Source organism: Solanum lycopersicum, chromosome 4, assembly GCF_036512215.1.
Source record: "Solanum lycopersicum chromosome 4, SLM_r2.1".
In the NCBI taxonomy this organism is placed as follows: domain Eukaryota; kingdom Viridiplantae; phylum Streptophyta; class Magnoliopsida; order Solanales; family Solanaceae; genus Solanum; species Solanum lycopersicum.
Genome location: NC_090803.1, coordinates 43,526,733 through 43,552,778, shown reverse-complemented (window position 1 = coordinate 43,552,778; position 26,046 = coordinate 43,526,733). Strand labels below are relative to the sequence as shown.

The 26,046-nt window shown below is 35.6% G+C and overlaps 1 protein-coding gene across 4 annotated transcripts in view; it reads right to left on the bottom strand.

Moving 5' to 3' along the window:
- LOC101255684 (uncharacterized) overlaps nt 1–25,744 on the bottom strand; it is a 31,848-nt gene extending 6,104 nt beyond the window's left edge. Inside the window, exons 1-11 of one of the 4 annotated variants that reach the window (XM_004237488.5) lie at nt 25,535–25,744; nt 25,366–25,443; nt 24,665–24,714; nt 24,491–24,544; nt 24,254–24,306; nt 20,403–20,475; nt 19,881–19,942; nt 16,867–16,935; nt 15,563–15,668; nt 3,510–3,574; nt 2,200–2,300 (exon numbers count right to left, since the gene is read on the bottom strand). In XM_004237488.5, the coding sequence (XP_004237536.2) occupies nt 2,200–2,300; nt 3,510–3,574; nt 15,563–15,668; nt 16,867–16,935; nt 19,881–19,942; nt 20,403–20,475; nt 24,254–24,306; nt 24,491–24,544; nt 24,665–24,714; nt 25,366–25,443; nt 25,535–25,678 (855 nt within the window). In that variant the 5' untranslated portion in view covers nt 25,679–25,744. The remainder of the gene's footprint in view (nt 1–2,199; nt 2,301–3,509; nt 3,575–15,562; nt 15,669–16,866; nt 16,936–19,880; nt 19,943–20,402; nt 20,476–24,253; nt 24,307–24,490; nt 24,545–24,664; nt 24,715–25,365; nt 25,444–25,534) is intronic. The other 3 variants (XM_069297132.1, XM_010321553.4, XM_010321554.4) reach the window with 3 other exon arrangements.
- Between the last annotated feature and the right edge of the window lie 302 nt (nt 25,745–26,046).

Here is a 26,046-nt window from a genome sequence, read left to right as displayed (position 1 = left end):
ATGAATAATCACGGCAAAATCAAAATGAGATGAAAGCTCTGAAGTCAAGAATGTACATGACAGACAAGAAGTTTAGCATGCTTGCAATATAACTTCACATGCCAATTAATAAATAATTAAAATGAAAGAGTTGACATAATGTAACATGAAACAGATCTTTACATTTTTAATGATATAAGATGGTCATTCAATTTTTCTTTCTTAAGTACATCAGCGTATTGACAAATATACTCATTCTCGCAATTCAACTTGAAGTGTTTATCAAGAGGAGATGGGTATTAGCTCCCATTTCTTTACTCGGAAATTCAAAACAGGTAGCTGTACTGTGCACGGTATAATCACGAGAATCGCACCCAAAATGTGACTTAGGGTCAATGAAGTAGATGAAGCAATGAACAAACAAAGTTTAGATTTAAAGAAGCTAGATGATTTATTTCCATTTCCTAAAATTTGGTGGGGAAGTTACCCATACATGTACTGGTGGAATTATTTATGTGCACACAAGCTAACCCAAACACCACCAGTACGAAAAAGTTATTCCTTCGATTTCAATTTGTTTGATTGGTTTTGACTTGACACGGAGCTTAAAAAAGTAAAGAAGACTTCAGAATTTTGTTAAAGCAATGTAGAATGTACCAAAACATCCTTTAATATCATGGTATTAAGCATGCCATGTGTATAGTTGAAATTAATTAAAGTGTTTCCAAAAAAGTAAAGAGACATTTGTTTTTAAACGGATTAAAAAGGAAAGTAGGACAGACAAATTGAAACGGAGGAAGTAATATTCATGAGAATCATATTATGCCATTGTCTCTTCAATGAAAAAAGAGGAACACTTAGATAGCATCTTAAGCATCCATTTATTTCTTCGATGGATGTTCAACTAATACTTCCAGATGTGTTTCCCCTTACATTTCTTGCTTTTTTGTGCTTCAGGTTAGTGAAACTGCCTTCTCCATCATTTGATGATCATAAGAAAAAAATATATAAAAGAAGTAACTATACCCTCAACTTCCTCATGAGTATTTACTCCACATCCTAATTACCATTAAGTTTTATTCTAACTTTATGCCTACTTCACAAACTCATAAATAAAAAAAACTCAAACACATGTGGAGAGAAGAAAAGATGGACCAGGGAAACACAGTTAATGGAAAACATTCAAATGCCATCATATGTCAAATATAAACCCAAAACAAACAAGGCACACAACAATACCCTCTAAGGACAACTTTATTCAAGGACAAGAATGAAGCTTCGCTCTTAGAAAGCCAACTTAAAAGAAGTCAAATAAAGAAACTTCAAAACAAGCTAATTGGGCTTCAACTGGAAAAAAAGAGAGTCTGATTTTGGAGGAAGAGCTCAAGCCAAGGAGGATCTTTTGCCTAAGTGCTATAACTATTTTAAGGTCTAAAATTTTAAGTCCAACATGAGGTAGATTGGGGAGAGGAGGGGGTTGTAAAGAATAATAGGCTACATTAGGACTACTAAGTCAGAAATCTAAAATGTGCCAAACTTGCACCCCAAGAAACTCCCGCTTGGGTCACGTTCTTAGAATCATTCTTGAAGTTCTTGAATTAATTCTAAAAGTTGTTATTTATCTTTATTTCTAGTTCTTTAAACTTTGTTTTTAGATTTTTTTTCATATTCTTTTTTGTTTATTCAATACTTATCAAGTTGTATCAATGCGGGTCAATCAACATTTTTTGTTCTTGAATATCTTGAGTTTTTCTTAAAAAAATTGTAGCTTATAAAGTTAAGCTAACTGTCAAAGAAAATTCATTAGCTTATCAAGGTGTTTTCTTTTTTTGACGACTATGGTGTCAAGGCCAGCTTTTGCGCACCTCGACTAATTTTAAGGAATACATGTAACAACATCACATTTTTATTACTATTTATGTTGTTGTTGATTTACATAGAGCAATTTCTTCAATTCTTGAATCCTAACTCGATTCCTATCACCTCTTCTACAAACTAGATCATTTTAAATATGGCTAGATGAGAATGACTTCTTGATCATCATCAAAAGATTTTATATAGTACTGGAACAGCTAAAATGTGCAACACATGCAATAATCTTTAATGACAAGGCGTAATGAAAAGAGTAGTTGAATAAGAAATCAGGAACAACTTATCAAGGACCTATATAGTCCTAACCTATCCTTTTGCTTTAGAATGTAATGAGCAGAAAGAATATACCTTGACTATTTGACCAGTTCGTGTTTTTATGTATAGGCCAGCATCACTATCAGGGCTATGTATCTCTACAGAGTCTCTAGTAAACATGCCACAAGTAAGACCTACAAGTTGAAATCAACCAGTAATCAGCTAAAGCAGGAGATAGGGCAATGAACAAGTAAATATCCCAGAAAAGAAAATAAGACTAACTTTAAAATATCCACCCAAGTTACAATATCATTAAAGATCTTTATATTCATGCAAAATGGTTAGACAATGTAAATGGCAATACAAAAACTCGATTGAAGGGTGAAGTTGCATCTGTGCAGGCAAAGAAACCATATATTTTTCAATTAACATTTTCAATTAGGAAAAAGATATGGAGCTAGATCTACAAATAGCAGACCCCTGTTACCTTGGACTTATCTTCCATTCTCCACATAAATCCCTCCATTGACCCCACCAACATACTAAATGACAACATATATACTGGGAATATGGAGTTTTATAATCACTACAAACCTGTCTTTTACAGTTACAAGATCACCAACTGATTGGTAATTACTAGAGGTGTCAAAAATGAACCCAAACATACGTAACCCGCCCAAAATTTTAAGGGTCGGGCTCAAAATTATTTGAATTGGATTCAATCTCAACTCATTCAAGCCTAACCCATTTTAGGATTTATCTATTCATTTGTTACTTTTTTAAAAGAATTTCATTATAAAAAGTTAAATATTAATATTTAAATTATTGAGATTAATCGGGTCAAATTGGCGGGTCAAGACCCGGCCCATCTTTTAGCCCATTTGAGCCCAAGGTAAATTTGGGCGGGTCAAGACCCAGTCCGACTTCTATTTCTACCCATTTTAATATCTCCAATTTCAACTCAACCCGCTCATTTGACCCGTATACCTAAAAACACAGAGTCAAACAGACAAATACTCATCAAAATCAGACAATATGGCATGATCAACGATACCAATCACTACCCATGGTTCTCTAGACTAATGTTTCAGAGATGAAGCAGCTTGACACTAACTTATTAAAATCGTTATAGACTTTACTTTCACGATTAATGACCAGCTAATTGTCTTAATGTCAAACTAGTACTAATAACAGGCAGATAAAATTTGCAGTTGGAGTTCCTTGAGGAATACCATCTGATCAGATGGTATTTGAAGTGGTGACTGTAAATCATTTACCGAGTTTTAAACATAAATTAAGCTTTTTACATTATTAAGCTTCCTGATTGAGTTGTAATACCATCTTGCTACATGTACCTACAATTCAAGAAATTTACTAAAAGCGGATTTCAAAAAATTAAGTACCCGTAAGAGAACCGTGATCTGTATGCCATCCACACCATGATGACACAGAAGCATAGGCGGGGCTGCTGCAAGAAAGTTGTACACTTTGTTAGCTGAAGACTATAAATACTCTGAATCAATGTATCATCGCTTGATTATAGCATTTAAATTATTGGAGTATACTTATTCTAAACCTTTGCAAGAATCAATATAGTCAAAAAAACTGTGTGCCAACAGAAGGCCATAAAATATTATTGTATGAATAAACTAACTCCAGTAGACTACTCAAGCAGCATTAAAGACATAAAGCAAAAATATAATGTGAATGACAGCCTTGAGATTTTGCTCGCCTGGGAACTGTCAGTTTGTAACTAGATGTGCCTACAGATAGTCACTGCTGCAATGATCAAATGAAACACACTTCCTCTTGTCAAGATCAAGTTGCAATGCCATTGTCTCATTGATATTGGCTTCTAATACCCGCCACTATAGATTTTTGAATCCCTGGGCTTGGCCAAGCGAAGTTCCCATGGTGTTCTACCTTTGCGTAGTCTCGGTCCACATTGGAAAGCTCCGCACCTGAGCCCCATCACACGGCTCTCAAACTAAGGCTGGCAAACGGACCGGTTTTTGGCCGGTCCGGTCCGGTTCCAATCCGGTTCCCGTACCGGTCCGTCCGGTACCGGTTGAACCGGTAAGGAACCGGTCTTTTAGTATACAGGACCGGGTACCGGACCGGTTCCTGGTCTTTTATCCGGTTCGGTAAGAACTGGTTCCGGTCCGGTCCAATCCGGTAAGGACCGGTTTAGCCGGGTTTTTTTTTTTTAATGTTACCGTTTTATATGACCGTTGGGCCCTTCTAGCCGTTGGGCTGGGGCCCAAAACGGTCAAATATGACCCCCCACCCCCTTCTAACCCATTTACACTATAAATATACCATTTTTTTCCATTTTAAATCACAAATTCAATACTTATACAATCTCTCAAAGTCTCAAACTCTCAATTATAAATCTCTCATAAATTATTAATTATTATATTGTGATATTGAGTTGAAGTTTGAATTTCGGAAGCTACAATCGGCATCTATCAAATCCGGCTTTCGTTATACGTCTACATTTACGTAGACGTTTGGTACATTTGTTCCAACTATTAACTTTAATTGTTATTTGTTTATTAATTTAGTTATTTTATCTCTTTTATTATATTATTTTGCTTGTTTTTCTCTTAATATTTAATTGTTTTAAATTTTAACATGAATTCGGAAAGAAATAGTGGTAAAAGACCAATGTCGGAATTAAAAAATAAAAAGGGAGGAGTAAGTAGTTCTTGTTCTAAAAATTTGCACCTAGATATTTAGTTAATACTAATGATTATACTTGTGTTAATGAAACTTTTTTTACGTCACCAAGACCTATTGAATTTAATTCTGAAAATGAAGTAGATCATGAGTCTTTAAATAGACATTATACTAATTTTGAAGAAGAATTAGAAGAAGAAGTAGAAATAAATGAGGAAGACGAAGAGACCCCTACCCCGACTAGTCCGGTTACCGAAGTCCCCTCTTTACCTACTTTTTCAAATGTCGCCGTCGTACGTCTTAAAAGATCGTTAGTATGGAAAATTTTTATACAAAATGAGGAGAAAACTACTGTTACGTGCACTAAATGTAAATTGGTAATGAAACATGTAACTACGGGTACGCAAGGGGGAACGGAACGACTAAGAACACATTTACGAAAGTGTAATAAAGAATTTGCTCGCCTAGATGATATAGAAAGAGCTAATAGAAATGGAACACCCATACCCGAAAGTTCTATGGGTGTTGGAGGTTCTAATATGGTTCAAGGTGTATTAAATATGTCTAACCCGGCTAGTCGAAGCACACACCGCACGTATAGTAAAGAAAAAGATCGTAGAGAATTAGCTAAAATGGTTGTTGTTTGTGGTTTACCTTTTTCATTTCCTTCTCATCCTGGTTTTGTTCATTATATTCGAGAATTATATAACCCAAATTATGAAGGTATTCCAAGAAATACAATTAAAAGTGATCTTTTTAAATATCAAAAAGAATATTCTCATTTTCTTTGTTGTTTATTTGCTTATTATGATGGTAGGTTATCTATTACTTCTGATATGGGACGTAGTCCTAATGGTAACGATTATTTTACACTTACTGTCCATTGGATTGACCATGAATGGAACATGCAAAAACGAATATTAGCGTATAAATATGTTGAAGAAAATAAAACCGGTTCTTATATAACATCAAAAGTAGGCTCTATTTTACAATATTATGGAATATGTGATAAAATAATGAGTGTCACTTTAGATAATGCTTCTAATAATTTAAGTGCCGTTGATTATTTAAAAATTAGACTTTGTCCAATTGATAATGGTTGTTTTCATATTAAGTGTGCCGCACATGTTTATAATTTAATAGTAAAAGATGGTATTTCTCAATTTGGAGTTTCTTGTGAAAAAATTAGACTTGCTTGTAATTGGATTTTTAAAGCTAAAGTAAAAGCTAGAATTACTGAATTTAAAAATCGTTGTAATGAATGTGGACTTGCATATAGAAAAATTCCAAAAGAAATATGCACTAGATAGAATTCTTTATTTGAAATGCTTCAAGTTGCTTATGTTTATCAAGAACCGCTACAATTAGTTTTTAATGCTCATAATGCGGATCCGAATTTAAGAATTGGCTTTGAAGATTGGCAAAATGTTGAAGAACTGATTGATTTTTTAAAAGTTTTTTATAAAGCAACAAATGAATGTTCTGGTCAATACTATCCTACTATTTCTTCTATTTTAGTAAATATTTGTGCTATTTCAATTGAATTTGCTAAATATAAAGGAAAAGAACATTTTAAAGATTCAGTTGCTTTTATGATTGAAAAATTCAAAAAATATTTTTTCCCTATTCCTCAAATCTATTTGACTGCTACTACTTTCAACCCAAATTATAAATTAAGAGGTGTAGAAAGAATGGTTGAAAAGATTTATAAAAATTTAGAAATTAAAGATGATGAAACTCCTAGTGTTGAACAATGTAAAAGTAGCATTTATACAAAAGTTAAAGATTTATATAATGCATATAAAGTTATGGAAAAAAATATTCCAATAGTTGAACCTTCATCTTCTAAGCCTAAAAGTGATGATACGGATGATATGATGGATGAATATCTTGAGCTTGAAAGTGATGAAAGTAATAATGATTTTGATTTATATTTCAACCGGGCACGGGAAAAGATTAGGCGTGACGAAGGAGAACTTCAACCTCGAATATTAAATTGGTGAAAGAATCGTGAAAAACAATTTCCGACACTTTCTAGGATTGTTCGAGATGTGCTAGCGATTCAAGCATCATCGGTCGCTTTGGAGCAAGCCTTTAGTGCAGCGAGATTTATGATTGGAGATCATCGATATTCATTAGCAAAGGACAGTTTGGAAATATCGGTGTTGTTTCGAGATTGGGTCAATGCCGAAAGAAGAAACACCGGACTACCACTATTAAGTAGCCATATAGAAGACCAAATAGATGAAATATTTGGTGAGAATAGTGATGATGGCATGGAAGCAATGGACGAAGAACGACAAATGCCAATTCCAAAAAATCTTTCTTTTCAAATGATACAAAATTTACAAAAAGAATTTTAAAAAAAATTGGAATTGTTAGTATAATAATTACTAATTTACTATTCAATTCCTCCTAAATTATGTACTCTTATTCTCTTTCTAATATTTGTATTGTATAATTTATTTATTTGAATAAATATACGGCTATTCGCCTTGATTTTTTCTTTTATAATAGTCTCTTCTATTTAATTCATGTCTTTTTATAAATTTAATTTTTAATTATTTTAATAAAAGTTTATATTAAAACTTTAAATTCAATATAAACTTTAAAGTTTAAATGTAATTTCAAACTTTAAAGTTTAAATTCAATATAAACTTTAAAGTTTAAATGTAATTTCAAACTTTAAAGTTTAAATTCAATATAAAGTTTAAAAAACTTTAAATTCAATATTATACTTTAAATTCAATTTGAAACTTTAAATTCAATATAAACTTTAAAGTATAAATTTAATTTCAAACTTATATAAACTTTAAAGTTTTCAATTGAAGTTTTAATATAAATATATAATATTATATAATAATTAAAATAATTAAAAAAAAATGAAAAATCCGGTAAGACCCGGCTCCAAACCGGTTACTAATGGACCGGGCGGAACAGGGAGACTTTTCCGGTAAAACCGGTCCGGTAAAATTCGGTACCGGTAAGAAAAAACCGGTACCGGTCCGGTTACAGATAAACCCGGTCATGTTGACCCGGTCCTGTCCATTTGCCAGTCTTATCGCAAACCCAACCTGTGGTGGATCCCGGGTGACAAAGTCAAAACGCAACATCCTTTGCCCCATATTTTGAGATGCTCTTCTCCTGCTTTACGAATCCTACAACTCTCTTTACTGCGCGAGACTCCATCCATGTCCCTACTAGTGGTTTTTCGTGACTAGTCTTTCTTATCCGAAAGCAAGCAAGACAACACGGGAGGGTTTAGGCAACTCGCTGGTTTCGAGATGGGTTTCCTTGTGGGTGTGTCCACTTGTTTTCCTATTCAAGTTCTGGTTCCAATTTCAGAACTCCTAGGTCAATTAAGGAAAATATGTTGGAACCTCATGGATAAGGATAAGGTAATGGAATTGATAGAGAAACTCATAGACCTAAATAGGACCCACAGTTGTCCTACAGGAAGTTAATGCTCTAAGAGAGATTGGAGCCTCGAACAAGGAAAGAAGGGGCTTTTGCCCTTCCCCATAAGGCCTCACCGTTGGGGCATAAGCGCCCTCTTGCCCCAAATCATTTCAATTAAGGTGTATATAACACTCAATGGCCAACGGTCTGTTGCTGATTTTAAATCAAAAGAGTAACAAGACTTCGGTCTTTGAAGTCTTAGATACTACAACGGACGTTCTTGGTTGAATGCCATCAGTCTTTTTTTATCAGGAGCGGGGTGGGCAATTTATGTCGCTGCTGGCGCCTGCGGCAACGCCTCTGGAGCCGCCGCCCCCCCCCCCCGGTTCTGGAGCCAGCGGGTTCTGAATGACCTCCCTCTACCTGTAGGTCAAGCTTCCTTTTCAGTCCTCTCACTTCGTTCGCCATCTCGCTCTTTCCTTTCTTCGGTGCTACCTTTTTTTTCCCAAAAGATAGGGTTGGAGGATATTCAAAAAAAGAAAACGGGAATGCCAATTGTCTATTTTTCTAGTTAGAATGGATTGGGCACCAGTCAGACCTACAAGCACCGAGTAGTGATCTTCAACTTGACTTTATATATCAACAATAAGTTCTAATTATTTAGATAAATAAAAGAAAATGAAAAGAGCTATTTTTGGAATAGAATAAGCTTTGTGTCCTAACCAGATGTCGGGCACGAGCAGGAACATCCAAAATAATGGAAAGGCGGTAACCCCTGTAGTAAGACTATTCGGCCTCGTAGTCAATCTACTGATGAGCGGGCAAGCAACCAAACCCGGCACATCCAATTCCATTCCGATCAACAACTTGGAGGTATGGCTGAGTGGCTTAAGGCATCGGTTCAGACTCTTATTATTGAATTTCCATTGTTTGCACGTAATAGCTCATTCTCTATATCTTTTTTTATGCTCAATCTTTCCGCTTTCCTTTTTCAATCCTGCATCTCCTACCTAATGCACTTGACCAACACGCCATTTCTTTCCTTCAATAATGCCTTCGCTTCACTTCAAGGTGCTATTTACCAAGGATTCCTGAAATTTACACAATTATTTGTAGAATGAGTCCATTTCTCGTGCCATTTACAATAACGTTTTCCTTTTCTTTCTTCTTTTTTAGGTATCTTATGTCCAGGCAGACAGGTCAAAAGTTGTTCATAACCCGGCGGCTGCTTCAGAGCTTCAGATGCCAACTAGTCGGCCGCGATCTTACCTTCTCTCTTCTCTATAAGTATGCTTACAAAAGCACTGCCAATCCCTTTGAACAAGATTCCTGCAAGCTTGGATCAGTTGTGCTTGAGGGTGATTAGAGGAAATCAAACCCCGCTCTGCCCCGTCTAAAGAGCATGTTGGTAGTATTGAAACATATTTCAGTGAAGATAGGAAAAGGAAACAACGGAGGGATCCGAATCGGACCTAAATGGGAATGACATGGAAGTCTTTTTCAAAACCTAGGTTCGAAAGTAGGGCTATTCAAAGCACAGTGAGGCAAAGCGAGTGACAGGTATGCAATCCCCCCTTCTGGTGAGCAATCGAGACAACCAAGAACCTGGTACAGGAAGCCTACCCTCTCGGGTAGATAGGGTCCATCACAGGCCTCGAATCTATCGTTGGGATAAAGCCTTTCCTCTGCAGGGGCCTTGTGCAGTAAACCCCCTACGGGCGGGCAGGCGTCGTCCTAAAGTAGTCCCCGGTTGCGGGAACGATACGCTTTGGTTACCGGCGAAGGCCTCACTGACGTAAGCGATTTCAATCACCTAGCAGGCCAAAATAGAGAGGAGAAAAAGGCAACTATCTAATCGGGTTCACAGTTCTGACCATTCCTTTGAAGGTCGAAAGGTGAAGAAGTGTTTAGCCACACTCTCTGCGGAACAGTCTTATCAAAGCGCTCTCTTTAACCAATCAACCAAGAAAGATTTCCCAATTTCATTGCAAGGGATGACCGGCGGCATAATCACTCAGCCCTTGAGGATGCAGCTTCTACAGATTGATGATATTCCCCGCTTGAATGGGCCAGGCGGGATGGGGGAGCGGTCGAGCGTGCAAAGGCGAAACCTACTGAAGCCCAAGAAGGGAGAAGCCTCATGGCTAGAGGTCGAAGAAGCTCCAACCCCGGCGAAGGCGGGTAAAACTCACATAAGCAGAGGGGGAGACACATTCATGAAAAGCGAGAAGCCCTGCCGTGGGGGATTAACCAACTATGAATCACTCTACTATAAAACCACTAAGAGGGATTAGATTACCAACCCCTCTTTCAGGCAACACCGGCAAGACCTGGGAAAGCAAGAGAAAGGAAGATGCGCTAATTCGGTTAGAGGACAGACAGATTCGATTCACAGCCTATACCGCGTTTGACCAAAAAAGAGATCAGATTGGGGGTCATGGACTCCATTTTAGTTTAGGATCCGCTTTCTACATTCAATTATTTATTGAGCCGAACATCGTCCCCATGCCCAAGAGGGATGGACGTGTTCGCGTATGCATCTATTTTTCAGACTCAGAGGTAGTAGTAAGATCTCTGTCTCCAGAGAAGGCATGAGGGTTTTCTAAAAGTCTCCTCTCATTACTTATGGATAAAGCTCTTAAGCCCTTCCTGATATCCAAAGGAGAGCGGAACTTCAACACCGGTTGTCTTTTTATTTTATCGGGAGGAACAAGCCGGGCCAACTATCGTTGCCTTGCACAAGACGATGCCCTTTTACTTTGAGTTCCTCCCTTCGTAGTCAAATCTGATGGTTCCGATCACAGACAACTTCTTAAAGAAGAGAAAAGAGAAGAGGGGCAAGGAAACGTTTAAGGGATTCCCTCAAGCTTTTACCCGGTTGGCTCGATGACTTAGCTCTAAATCTCTGCCCCCAATTAGGGCGTAAAGGTTTCATACCGCATAATAATGTGAATGAGTCCAATCTTTTCCATCTGAGGGATGAATTGTTGGACTATATGAAACAGGATATCCTTTTATTAGGGGGTGTTACGCACGGAGCGATAAGAACGAAAGGGTTGGTGTGGCCACAGCTACAACTACTGGCGCTTCGCTACGGGGGAAGAAAAGAATAGACTGGGACAGGGGTATGAATTTACTTACTATTCGACTCGAAGTGGTGGACTACCTAGATTAGAAAGAGGATTCAATATTTCGTGATAGTTATCATGGATCGCTTATGATATTAGGACCAATAGATTCAAAATGGGTTTGTGCCGCAGGTGTTGAACGATCTACTCTACACAGGTGTGGGCTTACAGGGCTAGGGCTCATAAACCATTTCTTTCATTTATCAATAGGGCCCTGCCTCCCGCATGAGTAGAGGCGCGCAGGCAAGCGAATAGAAAAGTAGTCTTTCTCCACACCCACATCATAGAGGAGCTGCTCCAACATCCGCACTACAACCCAAAAAAATGCTCAGCGATATATAATGCTAAACCGAGACCGAGATATAGAGAGGGTTGTCCTTCATCATCTATAACATCTATCCATCCCGCAATTCCAATCAACCGATTCATTGAGTAACTCTTGGGTAAACTATTAAACTAATAAGAGTTGTATCGTCTAACTTCATTCAAAAATGAAACAGTCTAATCAAAAGACTAAAGGCCCCTACTGAAGATAGGTCGCCAAACTACGATCGAGAGTTTCGCCTTTTGAAGCGCCAGTCGGTAGGGAAACTGGGCCAGGCCGAGTCAGAAAGGTTTCCGACCCTCCAAGTCTCCACCTACTTGTGGAATGGGGGGGTTCCTTGATATTAAGGTGTCAAGGCGGTCGAAGAAGGCCATAGGTGGAAGCAGGCCTTGTAGAAGCGAAGATCGATGTCCGTCCCATTCGATGAAGGAATCTTGGACCCTTTTGGCTGCTGTGCTTGGATGCACTAGTCTTCCACACGCCAGCGATGAGATGAAAACTGCCCCCATTCAGCTGCTACCTAGTTCGTGCTCCCGTCTTTCCCGCTGCCATCTTTGGTGGATGCGTCCCTTCACATAAAGGCGGCCAAACCAACCACCGCCTCGGAAATAGCCTCGGGCAAGGGACACCCGATAGTATTTATCGTAAGGCGCCCCGCAAGCTCCCTTAGCCTGACCCCACAAGTAGGCTGCTTTTTTCGAAACACAGTCCGAGATAACCGTAATTGTGTATACATAGAAATATATCTTCGACGGAGTCCACCGCCTGCCTTAGTAGTTTCAAATTAGGGCCATGATGGTATGGAAGATGCATTTCTCTGGCCATTGCAAGGCACTTCTTTGACTAAAGCAACAAAGCTTTAGGAGTTACACCAGTTTGCCTTCTGGCTTGACTGAATGGACTGAGACCAGCCTACATACCCAACCAGAGAAAGCCTTGTACTCCACGAATTCAATTAAGGTATTAGTGTTTGTTCTATTATACAACAAGGATCGCATTTTTTGCACTTCGTTCAAATAATAGTTGTACCCGTATGGAATTCTTCTGTTTCTCAGTATGATATCTATCATCATCTCTATTCCCCTTATCAATTCTCCTATCAAGGCTACGGCTTTTGCGGGCATTCGCTTCTTCGAGACCAATTCCAACAGTATCGAGATTGGAATGAAATTCTAGTTATACCCGGCCGCTTTCTTGGAACTAATTGATAGGCACGCTCAAATACAGGCGGAGTTAGCAAAGGAAGAGGTACAACATAAGCAAGTAAGCGGGTCACAAGGAAGTCGAATTCCAATCACAGTGAGTCACGCCGCTTGAGTAGTGGGTTGATTTGATCAAAAAAGTAGTATACCTCCGACTGAATCAATATCGCGTTCTCCTTTGCTGCTATGAAGGAAAGCAACTTCACCCTGTGCATCCTTTGGTTGTGAGCCCCGCCTAAAGGGAGGCGCTAAGGGAAGGGCGTAGCGTTAAATCTGCCTCGCCTTTCAGAGGTTTGGAACCCTTCTGTTGAGCACCAATTGCGCATAATTGTCACGTGATCGACAGTTGAGAAATACTATCTCCGGGGCCCTCACTTTAGGGCTATCTTTCACCGTTGAAAGACATGGTTCAACGTGCCAGCTACGCTTCCTCTTCTAGAACAGTGACGACTCCCAAGAGCTCTTAGTTGTTTGGCACATCAAAGAAGTTGACGTCCGGGGCTTCCTCTTTCCCTTTAAAATAAAAGCGGCAGTTTGGTCCTACTTTTCTTTTATTTTGTTACTAAAAAAATGAAAAAGAAGATTTCTTCCATATCAATAATTAAAGGATATTTCGCACTAGTCTTCCACACGCCAGCGATGAGATGAAAATTGCCCCCATTCGGCGGTTCCCGTGCCACCACAATGGCAAAGCATCGAAAGAGTGACCGGAAGTAAATGAAAGCAACTACCAGAAACAAGAATGTTAGGGTGTTCACAATCAGACGGGATGGTATGGATGTCTTAACTTGATTATTTCCCCTATATCTTGATATATCTTTGTTTCCTTAGGTTGCTTACCAGTGTTGTAGACATATGTTCAACAAGATATAGACCATTACATAACAGAATCAATACCAGTTCCAGATATTAGAAATAATAAGGTTGTAAATTTTGGTATCGGAGGAGTATGTTTTACTCATCTGAATAGCATGCAAATATACAAGATAACGAATCCACACGTGTTATTCATATCAAATCAAAAAGGAAACTAATCCCTTGTTTTCTAGTAATCCAAGAGTTAAAAGGGTTCTAATCTGATCCCTAAGTAGCTGAAACTTCTTAACTTATCATATTTGAGAAATCCATTTTCATAGGATACAAATAAGCACACTACGAAAATCGACGATTGAGGGCATGAACCATGTTGGATAAATAGAAGAACTTTAACTTTATCAAAACAAAAAAAAGGATCATTGGATAAAGACCTTGATTGGCAAGATAACCTTTTGATAGACGTTCTACATCTGAAAATTTTGTTTTCGTAAGAGGTAATTGTTGTCCTATAAACTTAAGATATAGAGTGTGGTTGATCAATCTTATGTAGGTGCAAAATATCAAGCAACAATTGTAGCAACCTATGAGCTAGTTTGGATTCAACCGTTTTTGGAGAAATCAATAGATGGAAATATGTGTGATAACCAAGAGGTCCTTCATATCGCATCAAATTCGGTATTTCATGAGGACTAAGAGCCTATTTGGCATGGTGGTTAACAGTCCAAAGGCACTTCTTTTGAAAAAATTAAAGTGCTTGACCAATAAGTAGAACGGCTTTAAATAAAATCAGAAGCAATTTTTCTAAGGTTGTGAAGAAGCTAAAAGTTTCTACTTCTTAAAAAAAACAGAATCAAAAAAATTTGTTTTTTTTCCAAAATAAAAGGACCCCTATCATTTATAATTATATACAATATATCCCTTATTAATTATAGTATATCTCATAAGTTTCCATCTAAGAATTTTATTTTCATTTTTACACTATAGATTCGTTATTTAATTTTATGTTATAATTTGTGGAATGATTTTTTAATTTATTTGTCTTGATGTTTTTAATTATATTTAAATCATCATGTTAAATATTATATCAATATTTAATATTTTCTTTGATTTATCTATAAACAATATTGGTTGGAAATTTGTAATATGTACTTTTTTGATTAAATAAAGATAAAATTAATTATTTTTTTACAATAGATAATTAAAATAATTTCTCTCTAGAAAATAATCTTAATAATAGAAGTGCGTTGAAAATTGTCCATATTCATAACTGGACTCTCAAAAGTACTTTTAAAAAAGATAAGTAAAACACAATCAGCTTATAAAAATCTTTTCAAATGAATTAGTCAAACACAAATTGTTTTTTTCAAAGGCACTTTTATGAAAAGTTACTTTAATAAAAATGTTCATAAAAATACACAGTTTTTAGTCGTGTGGCCAGATGGTTTTACGCAAACTGAGATTGACTGCCACTTTGTTAGAGAAAAGATACTTAGCATAAATATTGTTACAATTTTTGTGAAATCAAGTAATCAACTTACAAATATTGTTACAATTTTTGTGAAATCAAGTAATCAACTTACAAATATTTTCACCAAGTCTCTCATATTAATTGCATAAGCAACAAGTTTGATCAGATGGCTTGTATGCACCAGTTTGAGGGGGAGTGTTAGAATAGAAATAGAAATAGCAATAGAATTGGTATATAGTATCAAATGTGGAAAATGATTGTAATGTACTGTGTATAAAACTATAAATAGGGTTCCATTGTCTCACATGACTGATATGCATCAACTTGAGAGTGAGTATTAGAATGACTTGAGGAAATAATCAAGTTGAGCTTTTCACTCAATGCCTCCCTTCTCTTATTTTTCCCAAAAGAATAATCATACAGAGGGAAAGACCATTACCTATGCTGAGCTGGAAAATAGTAAAGCAGACGACCTTTATGACATCTAGAATGAACAAGTGTTTGCTCAAGGCCTTCACCCTCAAGCATCACCATCTCTCTGGATGCTGCATTATTTGCATTGAGCAACTAAACTGATGTGATTATTACTCATCACCTTAAGCTACAATAATGTTCATACAAAAAGAAAGCATAACAAAAATAAGGAAGCAAAAGCAGTTTCTTTTTTAAAATAAAAAGCGGTTTGACAGTAGAAACATATCAAAATCTAGACCATCAGGGTGACTATTGCAATTCTGTTAACAAAGCTCAATTACAACCATAATGATTTTACTGAGGTTCCAAATGAGGAACTCAAGAAAACTGTTCCTCATATCTGTTGCAGGAGGAATCAATGTCAAAATAAAGACTAAGTACACATTTACAGCATGTCAAGGAAACCAAACATCTTTTATCATTACTTTGTTTAAAGAAGCCAGTACAAGAACCAGCACGAAGAAAGACAGAAAGTGAAGAAACTGGTTTTGACATCAATAAAGAAAAAAACAATCAAATTTGTACATTATTAAAAGACGGAAAGTATCCTCCATATTAAGCCAAGTGGCAGCCTCACAATTGGCCACTTAACATTGCTAAAAGAATGGACATAGGACATAGCTAACTACTTTTGTAATAAAATAGATTTCTGAATTTTGAAATTCTAATTTCTTTTTAATTTATCCCACTGTAAATTTTTTAAATTTCAATAATTTCTCTTGTGATAGAGGCCAGTAGAAATGGCAAAGAACCCCGTTTTTAATTTTGGGAGTCAAGAACCTAACTGCTGAAACGCGTAATACATCGTGTCTTCAACCCAGCTTATATTTCTTATCAATACACAATTCTTTTCCATTGGATTATGGTTTTACAATGGAAGGGTCAAATAGTTGTTGGTGTTGGACTATTTGATATAAGTAGTGTCAAGATCCTGTTGCAATTATTTGCAGTCAACTACAGAAAGCAATAGATGAGTTGAGATCTCAAGCCAATTCTTGGAGGCCTCTAGAGTAGTACATCAACTACAGAAAGCAATAGATGAGTTGAGATCTCAAGACAATTCTTGGAGGCCTCTAGAGTAGTACAACCTATATTGAAATTTTAAAGGTATCTTGAACTTGAATTTTCCATTTAAATTTGAAATTGTGTATCATTAATGGGCTTTGGATTTAAGTTGGTTATGTGACTGTGTGTAGGAATGCTATTGAATACCCATATCAGAACCATGGAAATAAAATAGATGGTACAGACATAGCACAAAAGACGCACCATAGCGATCACAGTGATACGCCAAGAGTAATCCCACATCCAGTATCAGCTTTCCAAGAGTTTTAAAGGCTGCAAAAGTAAGACATAAATGTTGAAAAACTCCGCAATGGTAATACCATGAACAAAAGAATATTTTACCATTTCCAACTACCAAACCTTTTTAAAATTGGTATATTTTAATATTACTGATGTATAATAGAAGGAGAATATTGCAGAGGCACAGAATTGTTTCAGCATTCTAAAACAAGGCAGCAGGCAACATGATATGAATTTGTACTGTCCTTTTTAATATTTGATATCTAGCATCAGGTTATATGAGTATAAAAGTTTCTTTTAAAGACAAAACGTTTATGATTCTTCTTCTTCTCATACACTCTTTTGAAATTCCCAATTCTCACACCCCAATAAACATAACATCCCCATGCCCAAAAAGAAAAAATGAAATAGCGATGACCAAAAGTCCACTCTTTTGAAATTCCCAAATTCTCACACCCCAATTAATCATTCAGATTAAGCCTATTAAGACTATTAATCCATCTGTTTCTTTTTTAAGAAAGCCTCTTAATGGATCTGAAAAGATCTGAACTATTCAGATTTTTAGGAGAGACTTAATACATCCAGACTTGTTTAATACGCTCTAGAGAGAAGGTATAGGGGAAGGAAAAGTTGTGGTTCCAGTAACGGAGGGTGGCAGTGACAATCGCGGCGGGAAGAGAGAGGAGAAGGAAGGCGGTGGTGCCAATAGGGTGTCAAGGATGGCGGTGCATGTGGTGGTAAGAGAGAGAAGGGGAAGTGGGAAAAAAAGTGTAACACACGCTTAATGTTACAAGCGTAGTGCCACATCAACGAATTATGTCTAATAGACATATTTTGGCTTGGGTTCAGGTACTAAACAGGTACAAACATTAGTTCAGATGTCTAAATTAAAAATCCAAACAAGTATTAGCGGCTAAGTATGCATTCAACCATAAAAAACTGCATGATGACTTATCTTTTGCGAGAAATATAGGAAAAGAATATTATTGATTTTGTTGTCGTGTCTGCAATATTACATTGAGACCCTATTTATAGACACTAGAATACAATCCTTTACCAAGTAGGATACTATTTACTATTCTTATTTCTATTTGTATTGCTATACCTATTCTAAATAGGATTGTATAAACCTATTCATGTTCTAACACTTCCCCTCAAGCTAGTGCATACAATTCATGTACCTAACTTATTACAAATGTAATTAATACGAGGACCTATGAGGAGCTTGGTGAGATATATGCAAGTTGATCGCTCGACTTCACAAAATTGAGAGTCAATCTCAATTTGCTTAGTCTTTTCATGAAATATTAGATTTGACGCATAATGTCAATCAATCTCATTGTGTTTGGTCTTCTAATGAAATTGAATTTGATAAATAATGCTGATAAAACTCCGCGTGATTTAATTATAGTGTTAAACTTTCCAAACCAAGCTTGTAAAGAGTGTTTCAGACCATAGAGTGACTGACGTAATCAATAAATAAGGCTACTAAACTCCCTCTGAGCAAAGAAGTGCTCAAAATCTAGTATCAAGTATAAGGATCACGTTGGAATCAATAGATGAGTCAATATTAAACAAGAAAGTCATCGAAAAATTGGTCGGAACATGCTCATACGCCAAATTATTAGATTTGATGGCTGAAAGTGGTCACAACTAAGAAATAAAATTATATGGGTAGGGTCGAAATGATGGCACGACCCAACTATAAAATAAATATTATATAGGAGATGTCGGATTGATAGCACAACCCAACTAGAAAATAGAAATTATATAGGAGAGGTCAAATTGATGGCACGACCATATTGAAAAAGAGAAATATTATGGGTAGGGTCGGAATGATGGCATGATAAAAAAACTAAAAAAAAATTTAAAAAAATGATGGCACGATCCTACTAGTAAAGAGAAACTATATGGGTTGGGTCGAAATGATGGCACAACCCTACGCATATCAGATTTGAGGAGTCAATGGAAAGATGAATGGAACTATGCAAATCAAATCTGAGTCACCGATAAGGCACACGGTGATATGCAACTCTGACATGAGAAAGTAGTTCGAAAAAATCCACGGTCCTACGCAAATTAAATATTAAAAGTAATCCGGAGATATGCACGGTACTATGCAAATCAAATATGCAAAAAAAGGTAGTCAACCGAAAGGATGGCACAGTGCTACACAAATTATATATGAAAAAATAATCATTGGAATGATAGCAGTGCTACACAAATTAAATATGAAAAGATAGTCATCAAAAAGATGGCACGGTGCTACAAGAATTAGATATTAGAAAGTAGTCACCATAATGATGGCACGGTGCTACACAAATCAAGTATGAGAAAATAGTCACATGGAAGAAACATGGTGAACCAGCTTTTACTAATATAATCATTGGCCAGACGAGCAGAGCATATATGGGTGTCACCCGCCAGTAGCGGAAGCTCTTTGATTTTCTACCAAGACCGTAGAGGCTCTGATACCATGTGAGAAATATAGGAAGAGAATATTATTGAATTGTTGTCGCGTCTACATTATTACATTGAGACCCTATTTATAGACACTGGAATAAAATCCTTTACCAAGTAGGATACTATTTACTATTCCTGTTTCTATTTGTATTCCTATTCCTATTCTAAATAGGATTGTATAAATCTATTCCAATTCTAATACGATTGTATAAACCTACTTATGTTCATGTTATCCCAAATAATTGCCCTTCCTAAAAGGACAAAATTGCTCACCAAATGTTACATAACAGTTTACATATTATCCACTTCTCCACTTGTACAATAATATTTTCTCTTCCCTCTAAGTAAAATAAAGATAACTTGTAGCATTCACAAGCTTCCCCTGTAATCAGATTTCTTATTGATACCAGGACATTATAGGACAAAACATCTACTTGGTATCTAATCAGAGTTATGAACAAGATTTAACCCACCAACAAAGAAAAAAAAACAAAATTGTGTTAGTTACTATGTACCTGTTTCAAGTTCTGGCAAAGCCTTATGAGGCCATATATTTGACCCACAATATGATGGATACCTTCAAAACAACTAAAATTTAGCTGCATGAAAATCAAGCATGCATATGCAGTTTATCTCAATTCAAAAGTAAAAGCATAAAAAGTAGTCCCGCCAGATCATTGTATTTGGCATTATTTTCTTATTAGTCTATTCCAAAAAGAATGACATAGTCCTATACTTTCTTAATGAGAAGCTTTTATAGCCATACAAATGCTATGACATGTATAAAGACTACGAATTTCAAAAGTACTATAGCCACACGAATGTCATGGCATAGTTAAGCACAAGTTTCAAAAGTCTCTATTTCTTTTATTAAACTCTACGCCAAGTCAAACTATGACAAATATAGTGAAAAGGAGAGAATAGCAACTACAGCTCATCTTTCTTTTCCTAAGTAGTGTGACTTAGACTTCACTTCAGCTATCAATTCTACACTATGTTCACTCAGTTCTTTACCAATGAAGCAGTGAAAAACTTACCGTTCAATGAGGGATTGCTCTGTCGTAGGTACATCTAATATTGGATTTGCATAGAAAGATCCTTTTAGCAAATCTGCACAAGCACAACCATGACACATTTAAAATCCGTTAGAATGATATATTTAAACGACAGCAATTTGCATGTTTGAGGAAAAGTTAAATAAGTGAAACCAAGAGATACTTGCACACATAATATACAATAAAGAGATATCAATGTTATGGTAGACAAATAGCTTATTAGTAACTGTCACTTCTCTAGTTCAATAGTAGGTCCCTTTCAAACCATGATGGGTGCTCATGGGTTTGGACTAGGCATCGTGAGAAACTGAGAATAATGAAGATGAAGAAATGTCTTTGTAATAAAAGTGGGTGGGTAACTTTTTCTAGATGCATCACAGCAAATCTGTTGCACCCTAAATATAACCATTGTGCAGGAATAGTTTTTTCAAAGTATTTTCAACATGCAAAATTGAATTGTTAATACCATGTTCTTATAATCCATGGAAAAAGACCAAAATGCCCTTAAACTATGTGAAAGAAACAAGAATGTCCGTAGTTGATAGTTTGGTCCAAAAGTTCCCTTGCCTTCAATAGTTTGATTCCAAAATGTCCTTATTGTTAGTTTGTTACTTAATGGGTCAAAACTGTCGCTTTTCAAATAAATATATTACTCCCTCCAATTCAAAAAGAATGACCTCCTTTCCTTTCTAGTCTGTTTCAAAAAGAATGACCTCTTTCTTTTTTTTGGTAACAACTTTTCACATGAAATGTTTAAGACTACAAGATTAAAGGGTAATATTGTACATTTGACATAACTTTAATTTAGGACCACATGATCAAAAGTCTTCTTTATTTTCTTAAACTCCGTGTCAAGTCAAACTAGACCATTCGTTGTCAAACGAAGGGAGTATTTCTTTTCTTTTAAAACACATTTTTTTCCCAATGATTACTTTTGTAATAAGAAAATTGTTTAACCTACTTTAATTTGTAAAAAAATATTAAGAAATGAAAAAACAATTGTTACAAACTTTTACCGTTATCTAAATGTAAATTAATGATGGGGCTACTATTAGCCGCATTCCAATCAAAATATTACTTTAAAAAAAATCATATTTTTGTTTCTTGTATTTTAAAATCACTTTAACTAAAATAAATAAGAATGAAATAATCTTTTTTTTCTTCCTAATCCTATCATAACAATTAAAATAGAATAACTTCATGTACCTTTTAACTGATAATATAGGTCATATATATAAAATCATAGTAACCCCTCATTAATTTCATTTATATAACAATTAAATTTTTTGTAACAAAATAGATAAAAAATTATTTCTTAACATTTTTCAAATTGAAGTAGAACAAACATTTTCCATCTAAAAAGATCAATACTAGGAAAAGAATGTGTCTAAAAAGAAATAGTTTATCTATATGAAAAGGGGGCATTTTTGACCCATTAAGTAACAATAAGGGCATTTTTAGACCGAACTATTGAAGGCAAAGGCATTTTGGACCAAACTATCAACTAAGGGCATTTTTGTTCATTGCACATAGTTTAACGGTATTTTTTACCCTTTTTTGTATAATCTAACCCCAAAAGCAACAATTATAATCATATGCAACTTGAATAAGTAAACTTTTGAGTTTCTTTTTTGACAAAGAATTATTTTTTTTTTGACAAAGGTAAACTTTTGAGTTTCTTAACTTTGTGTTCAAACAAATATGCAGAGAATTCTCTATTTTACTTTGTGAAGCAATCTCTTTGTAATCAATGAGGGTGGGTGACTTTTTCTAGATGTATTACAACAAATTTGCAGCACCCTAAATGCAACCATTGTGCAGCAATAGTTTATTCAAACTTCTTTGTCCCAATTGACTTGTTAATCTCATGTTCTTTTAATCTAACCCCAAAATTAACGATTACACTCATATGGCAACTTGAATAAGTAAGACGAATTTATGAGTTCTTTTTTAGGACCGTGGTGTCTGGGCCAACCGAACAACTTTTGCATTTCGTTCCATGAGATATGTGTCACCTCCCACCAGCAACAGAAGACAAATTTATGAGTTTCTTAACTTTGTGTTCAAACAAATATGCAGAGAATGCTCCATTTTACTTTGAACACCAAAGACATCAAAGGTTACAACTTACATAAAGACACAGAGAACTATGAAAATAAAGGGAATGAAGTGCAAAATGGCACTATTCTCACATTTCATGACAACTTTCAATTAAATTGCTCATGGACTGGAAACCTGGTAGAATCATACCAAAATTTCTGGCATGTCCACTGTGTTGGAACAACAGTTTGTGATCATTGGTTAAGCATTGTCATACCAAATTCTCTAATTGCCTTCCTACACCTCCAGTCTCTTTTTAGTTTGATAAGTTACTTGTCACTTGTAAGATGATATTCATTATTATTAGGGGATATTCAGTGACATGGGTACTTCTAGTTTGACCATAAAACAACTTAGCAATCCATTTCAACCGGATTTCGGAAGCTAGAATCTGTCTCCTATAGCCCGTCGTAGGTGAAGGCTTTTCATATGTCCTTTTGGATGATTAGTGAGACCTCCTAGTCGAGGGGAACATAGAACCAGTGGGTTATATAATAACATCATGGAGAAGAGGACATCTACAAGTAGCTTTAGATATCAGTTTTACCAATCATTCCCATTATAAATTTAGTTGATATTATAATTTAAACTGCTGAATTTTGTGGATTTTAAGTTCCAATGTCGTTAAAGGATCACTTGAGGCACACTCCAGAAGCTAGGTGCAGCGCAGGTTGATGCTTCTCCTCACAAAGGTAGTACTCTAGTTCAAACATCAAAGTATGTGCCTCAATTGCCATTAGTTCCATGTTTTAAGGCCAACACCGAAAAATAAATAAAGTTGGTAAAAGCAACATGGACAATTAAGATTAGCATGTTAGTAGGAATATAATATAAGATTTTGTACAAGCTAATCCAAATAGAAACTTAATATTGTACTAATAACAATTTCAAAATGATTTGAATATCATTAACATAGTAAACTCCATATATTTCACTTAATTTCATCCTTTTCTTTCTTGGTCCATATAATTTTATTTATATTTATGCAATTGTGTTTTATTCACGTGATATTATTTATATTTTTCACCAGCCCCTTCTTTACTGAAGCATGCTTGAATTGCATATTCCACTTAAAACACCAATCTATACTTGGCGCTTTTCTAGTTATAGGGGTCATTTGGTTCAGTGTATTAGAAAAAAATGCATGCATTAGCTTTGTATATTATTAGTATCTTGTTTGCTATATACTTTTAGCCTATGTACACTCTATAGTGTATTCAGGTTTGTATTACTAATACCATGAATTTTCATGTATTAGTAATACAAAGGGTTTCAACACATGCATTAAATTGATTAATGACATAACTATGCCTCAAATTCCTCTCGAGACATTTACCATTTTCCAAAGCTAAAGAATGTGGGGGTATTTTGGTAAACAAACATTTTTCATAGAAGTTATACAAGACTTGCTATTTCTAATGCATCAAACCAAACGATGTTATACGAAATAATGTCCGCATAACGAATATCAACATTACTAATAGTCCACCTTATAAACATTATTCTTATACACTCTACCAAATGACCCCTTTTTAAAAAAAAAATTGTAATGGTGTATTCTTCAGCATTAAGGAGATGCTGCTGACCTGCAAATGACCCCTTATAGTCTCTTACTAAATAAATGATGATTTCATCTTAGAAATCACACCTTGTTAGTTTGAGTAATATAGTGTGCTAGACTATTTGCTGAATGAAACAACAACTCAGTCAAATTTTAGTAGGCAAACTCCTACCTAGCTTTCCGGATTCAAGCTTTTCTTTTCCATGACTCCATCCAAAGTTGTACCTAAACATCATTGCCAAAATTTGTCAAAGATGTGGGTCAAAGCGAATACATGGACGTACATAAGCATAACTGCATAACCATATCTAAAAAAAAAAAGAAATGGTTGCAGTTCTAAATAGATTGCAAGAAGCTGGTGATATTCAGGATCAAAGAAACAAAAATAAAGCATTAGATTATGGCTCACCTGCTTTTAGGATCTTCAATCTCCCTTTTCACATCTTCAGGAAGGTTGGCTAACCTTTTGAGGAAAAGACGCTGATTATATGAACAGTTCGCTAATATTTTCCTATACACATACAATTTCATGCATCTACCTATCTTTGAAATACAGAAATATTTCATGTCTGAAATTCTGTACCTGGGACCAAGCTGGAGAAGATTCTGTCGCCACAGTGAATAACCAGGAACCTAGAGAATATAGTCAAAACAAAAGAGAAGAGTAAATTCACAATCATGTCGTCAACATGAAACAGATACAATACGCACTTCTTATAATCAATACGCTTCAGTAACTTCAAGGCTGGGCATTATGAGACTTCAACCAACTTCTCAAGATGTCCAGACCTTACGATATTCAGATTTTGAATCTGTCTAGGCTGGATCCATCTTACTGTGCTAATTATGTTTCTGATATTAACGCTCTTACATTTACGAACTAGTTAGTTTATCCTTTCCCTTTTAATGCAAAATAGCAACAGATGCATCAGGTTTGATACATATGTTAACAAACCTTTGAAGGGTTTGAGTTCCCAATTTAGGGACTAAACAGCTCCCACACTAACTAACAAACTTGATAACCCCTCCCTAGGAGCTCCCATCCTTTTTGCTCCCTTGGTGACTCGAACTCACAATCTTCGGGTTGAAAAGAAGGACAAACACATTACTTAATTTCTGTTAACAGTTGAACAAAAGAACAAACAATTGAAATTCAAACCAATGAAGTATTTTACTATAGTCAAATTCAAATATTTTGCAAGTGAATCAAGGCATCAATAAACTATAAAACAATAGCAGAAAAACGGTAAGGTTGAAGTGAATATTGGAGAGGTGAAAAGTTACCTCGGATATGGATAGAATTCCAAGACCATTTGGGCCAAAACCTTGTTCAATTTTTGCGGATAAATCAGCATTTTTGTCCTATTTGATCCACAATCAATCAAGTGACAAAAATAAGACAAAATTGAATAGCAAAAATGAAGAAAGGGAACTCCATGAAAGAAAAGGTCACCTTTAGTTGGGTATATGGTATGGAAACAGTTTGAACTTTAGCGCAGAAGGAAGTCATCGTGATGGAATGGCCAAGAGAGGGAGAATGAGCTTGTGTCAGTGTGTAAGAGGGATTCATACAAAACATTTGATTCTGCATTTGCATAAAGCCGCCACCTAATTATACTCTTTCACAAAGTCATCACAAGGTCAAATTAATATTCACATTTTTGGCCCGAAATGGCATGAGCAGTTAATTTTAAGTAATGTCGAAATTTGCAGAAATAAAAAGGGTGAATGAGTAAATTCATTTTTTGTTGTATCCAAAGTGCCCTTTATAGTAAAATTACTAAAAGAAAATAGTTTTAAATCAATAGATAGTTTCAAAAAATTACACTGAACAGGAATTTTTTCTTTCTCAAACAAAAACATTGTCCAAGAATCATTGATGATAGTTTATTCTTCCAATTTTTTTAATCTTTCATCATTGTTTATTCTTTCATTCTTCTTCCTTTTTTAGTATCACTTGTTTTT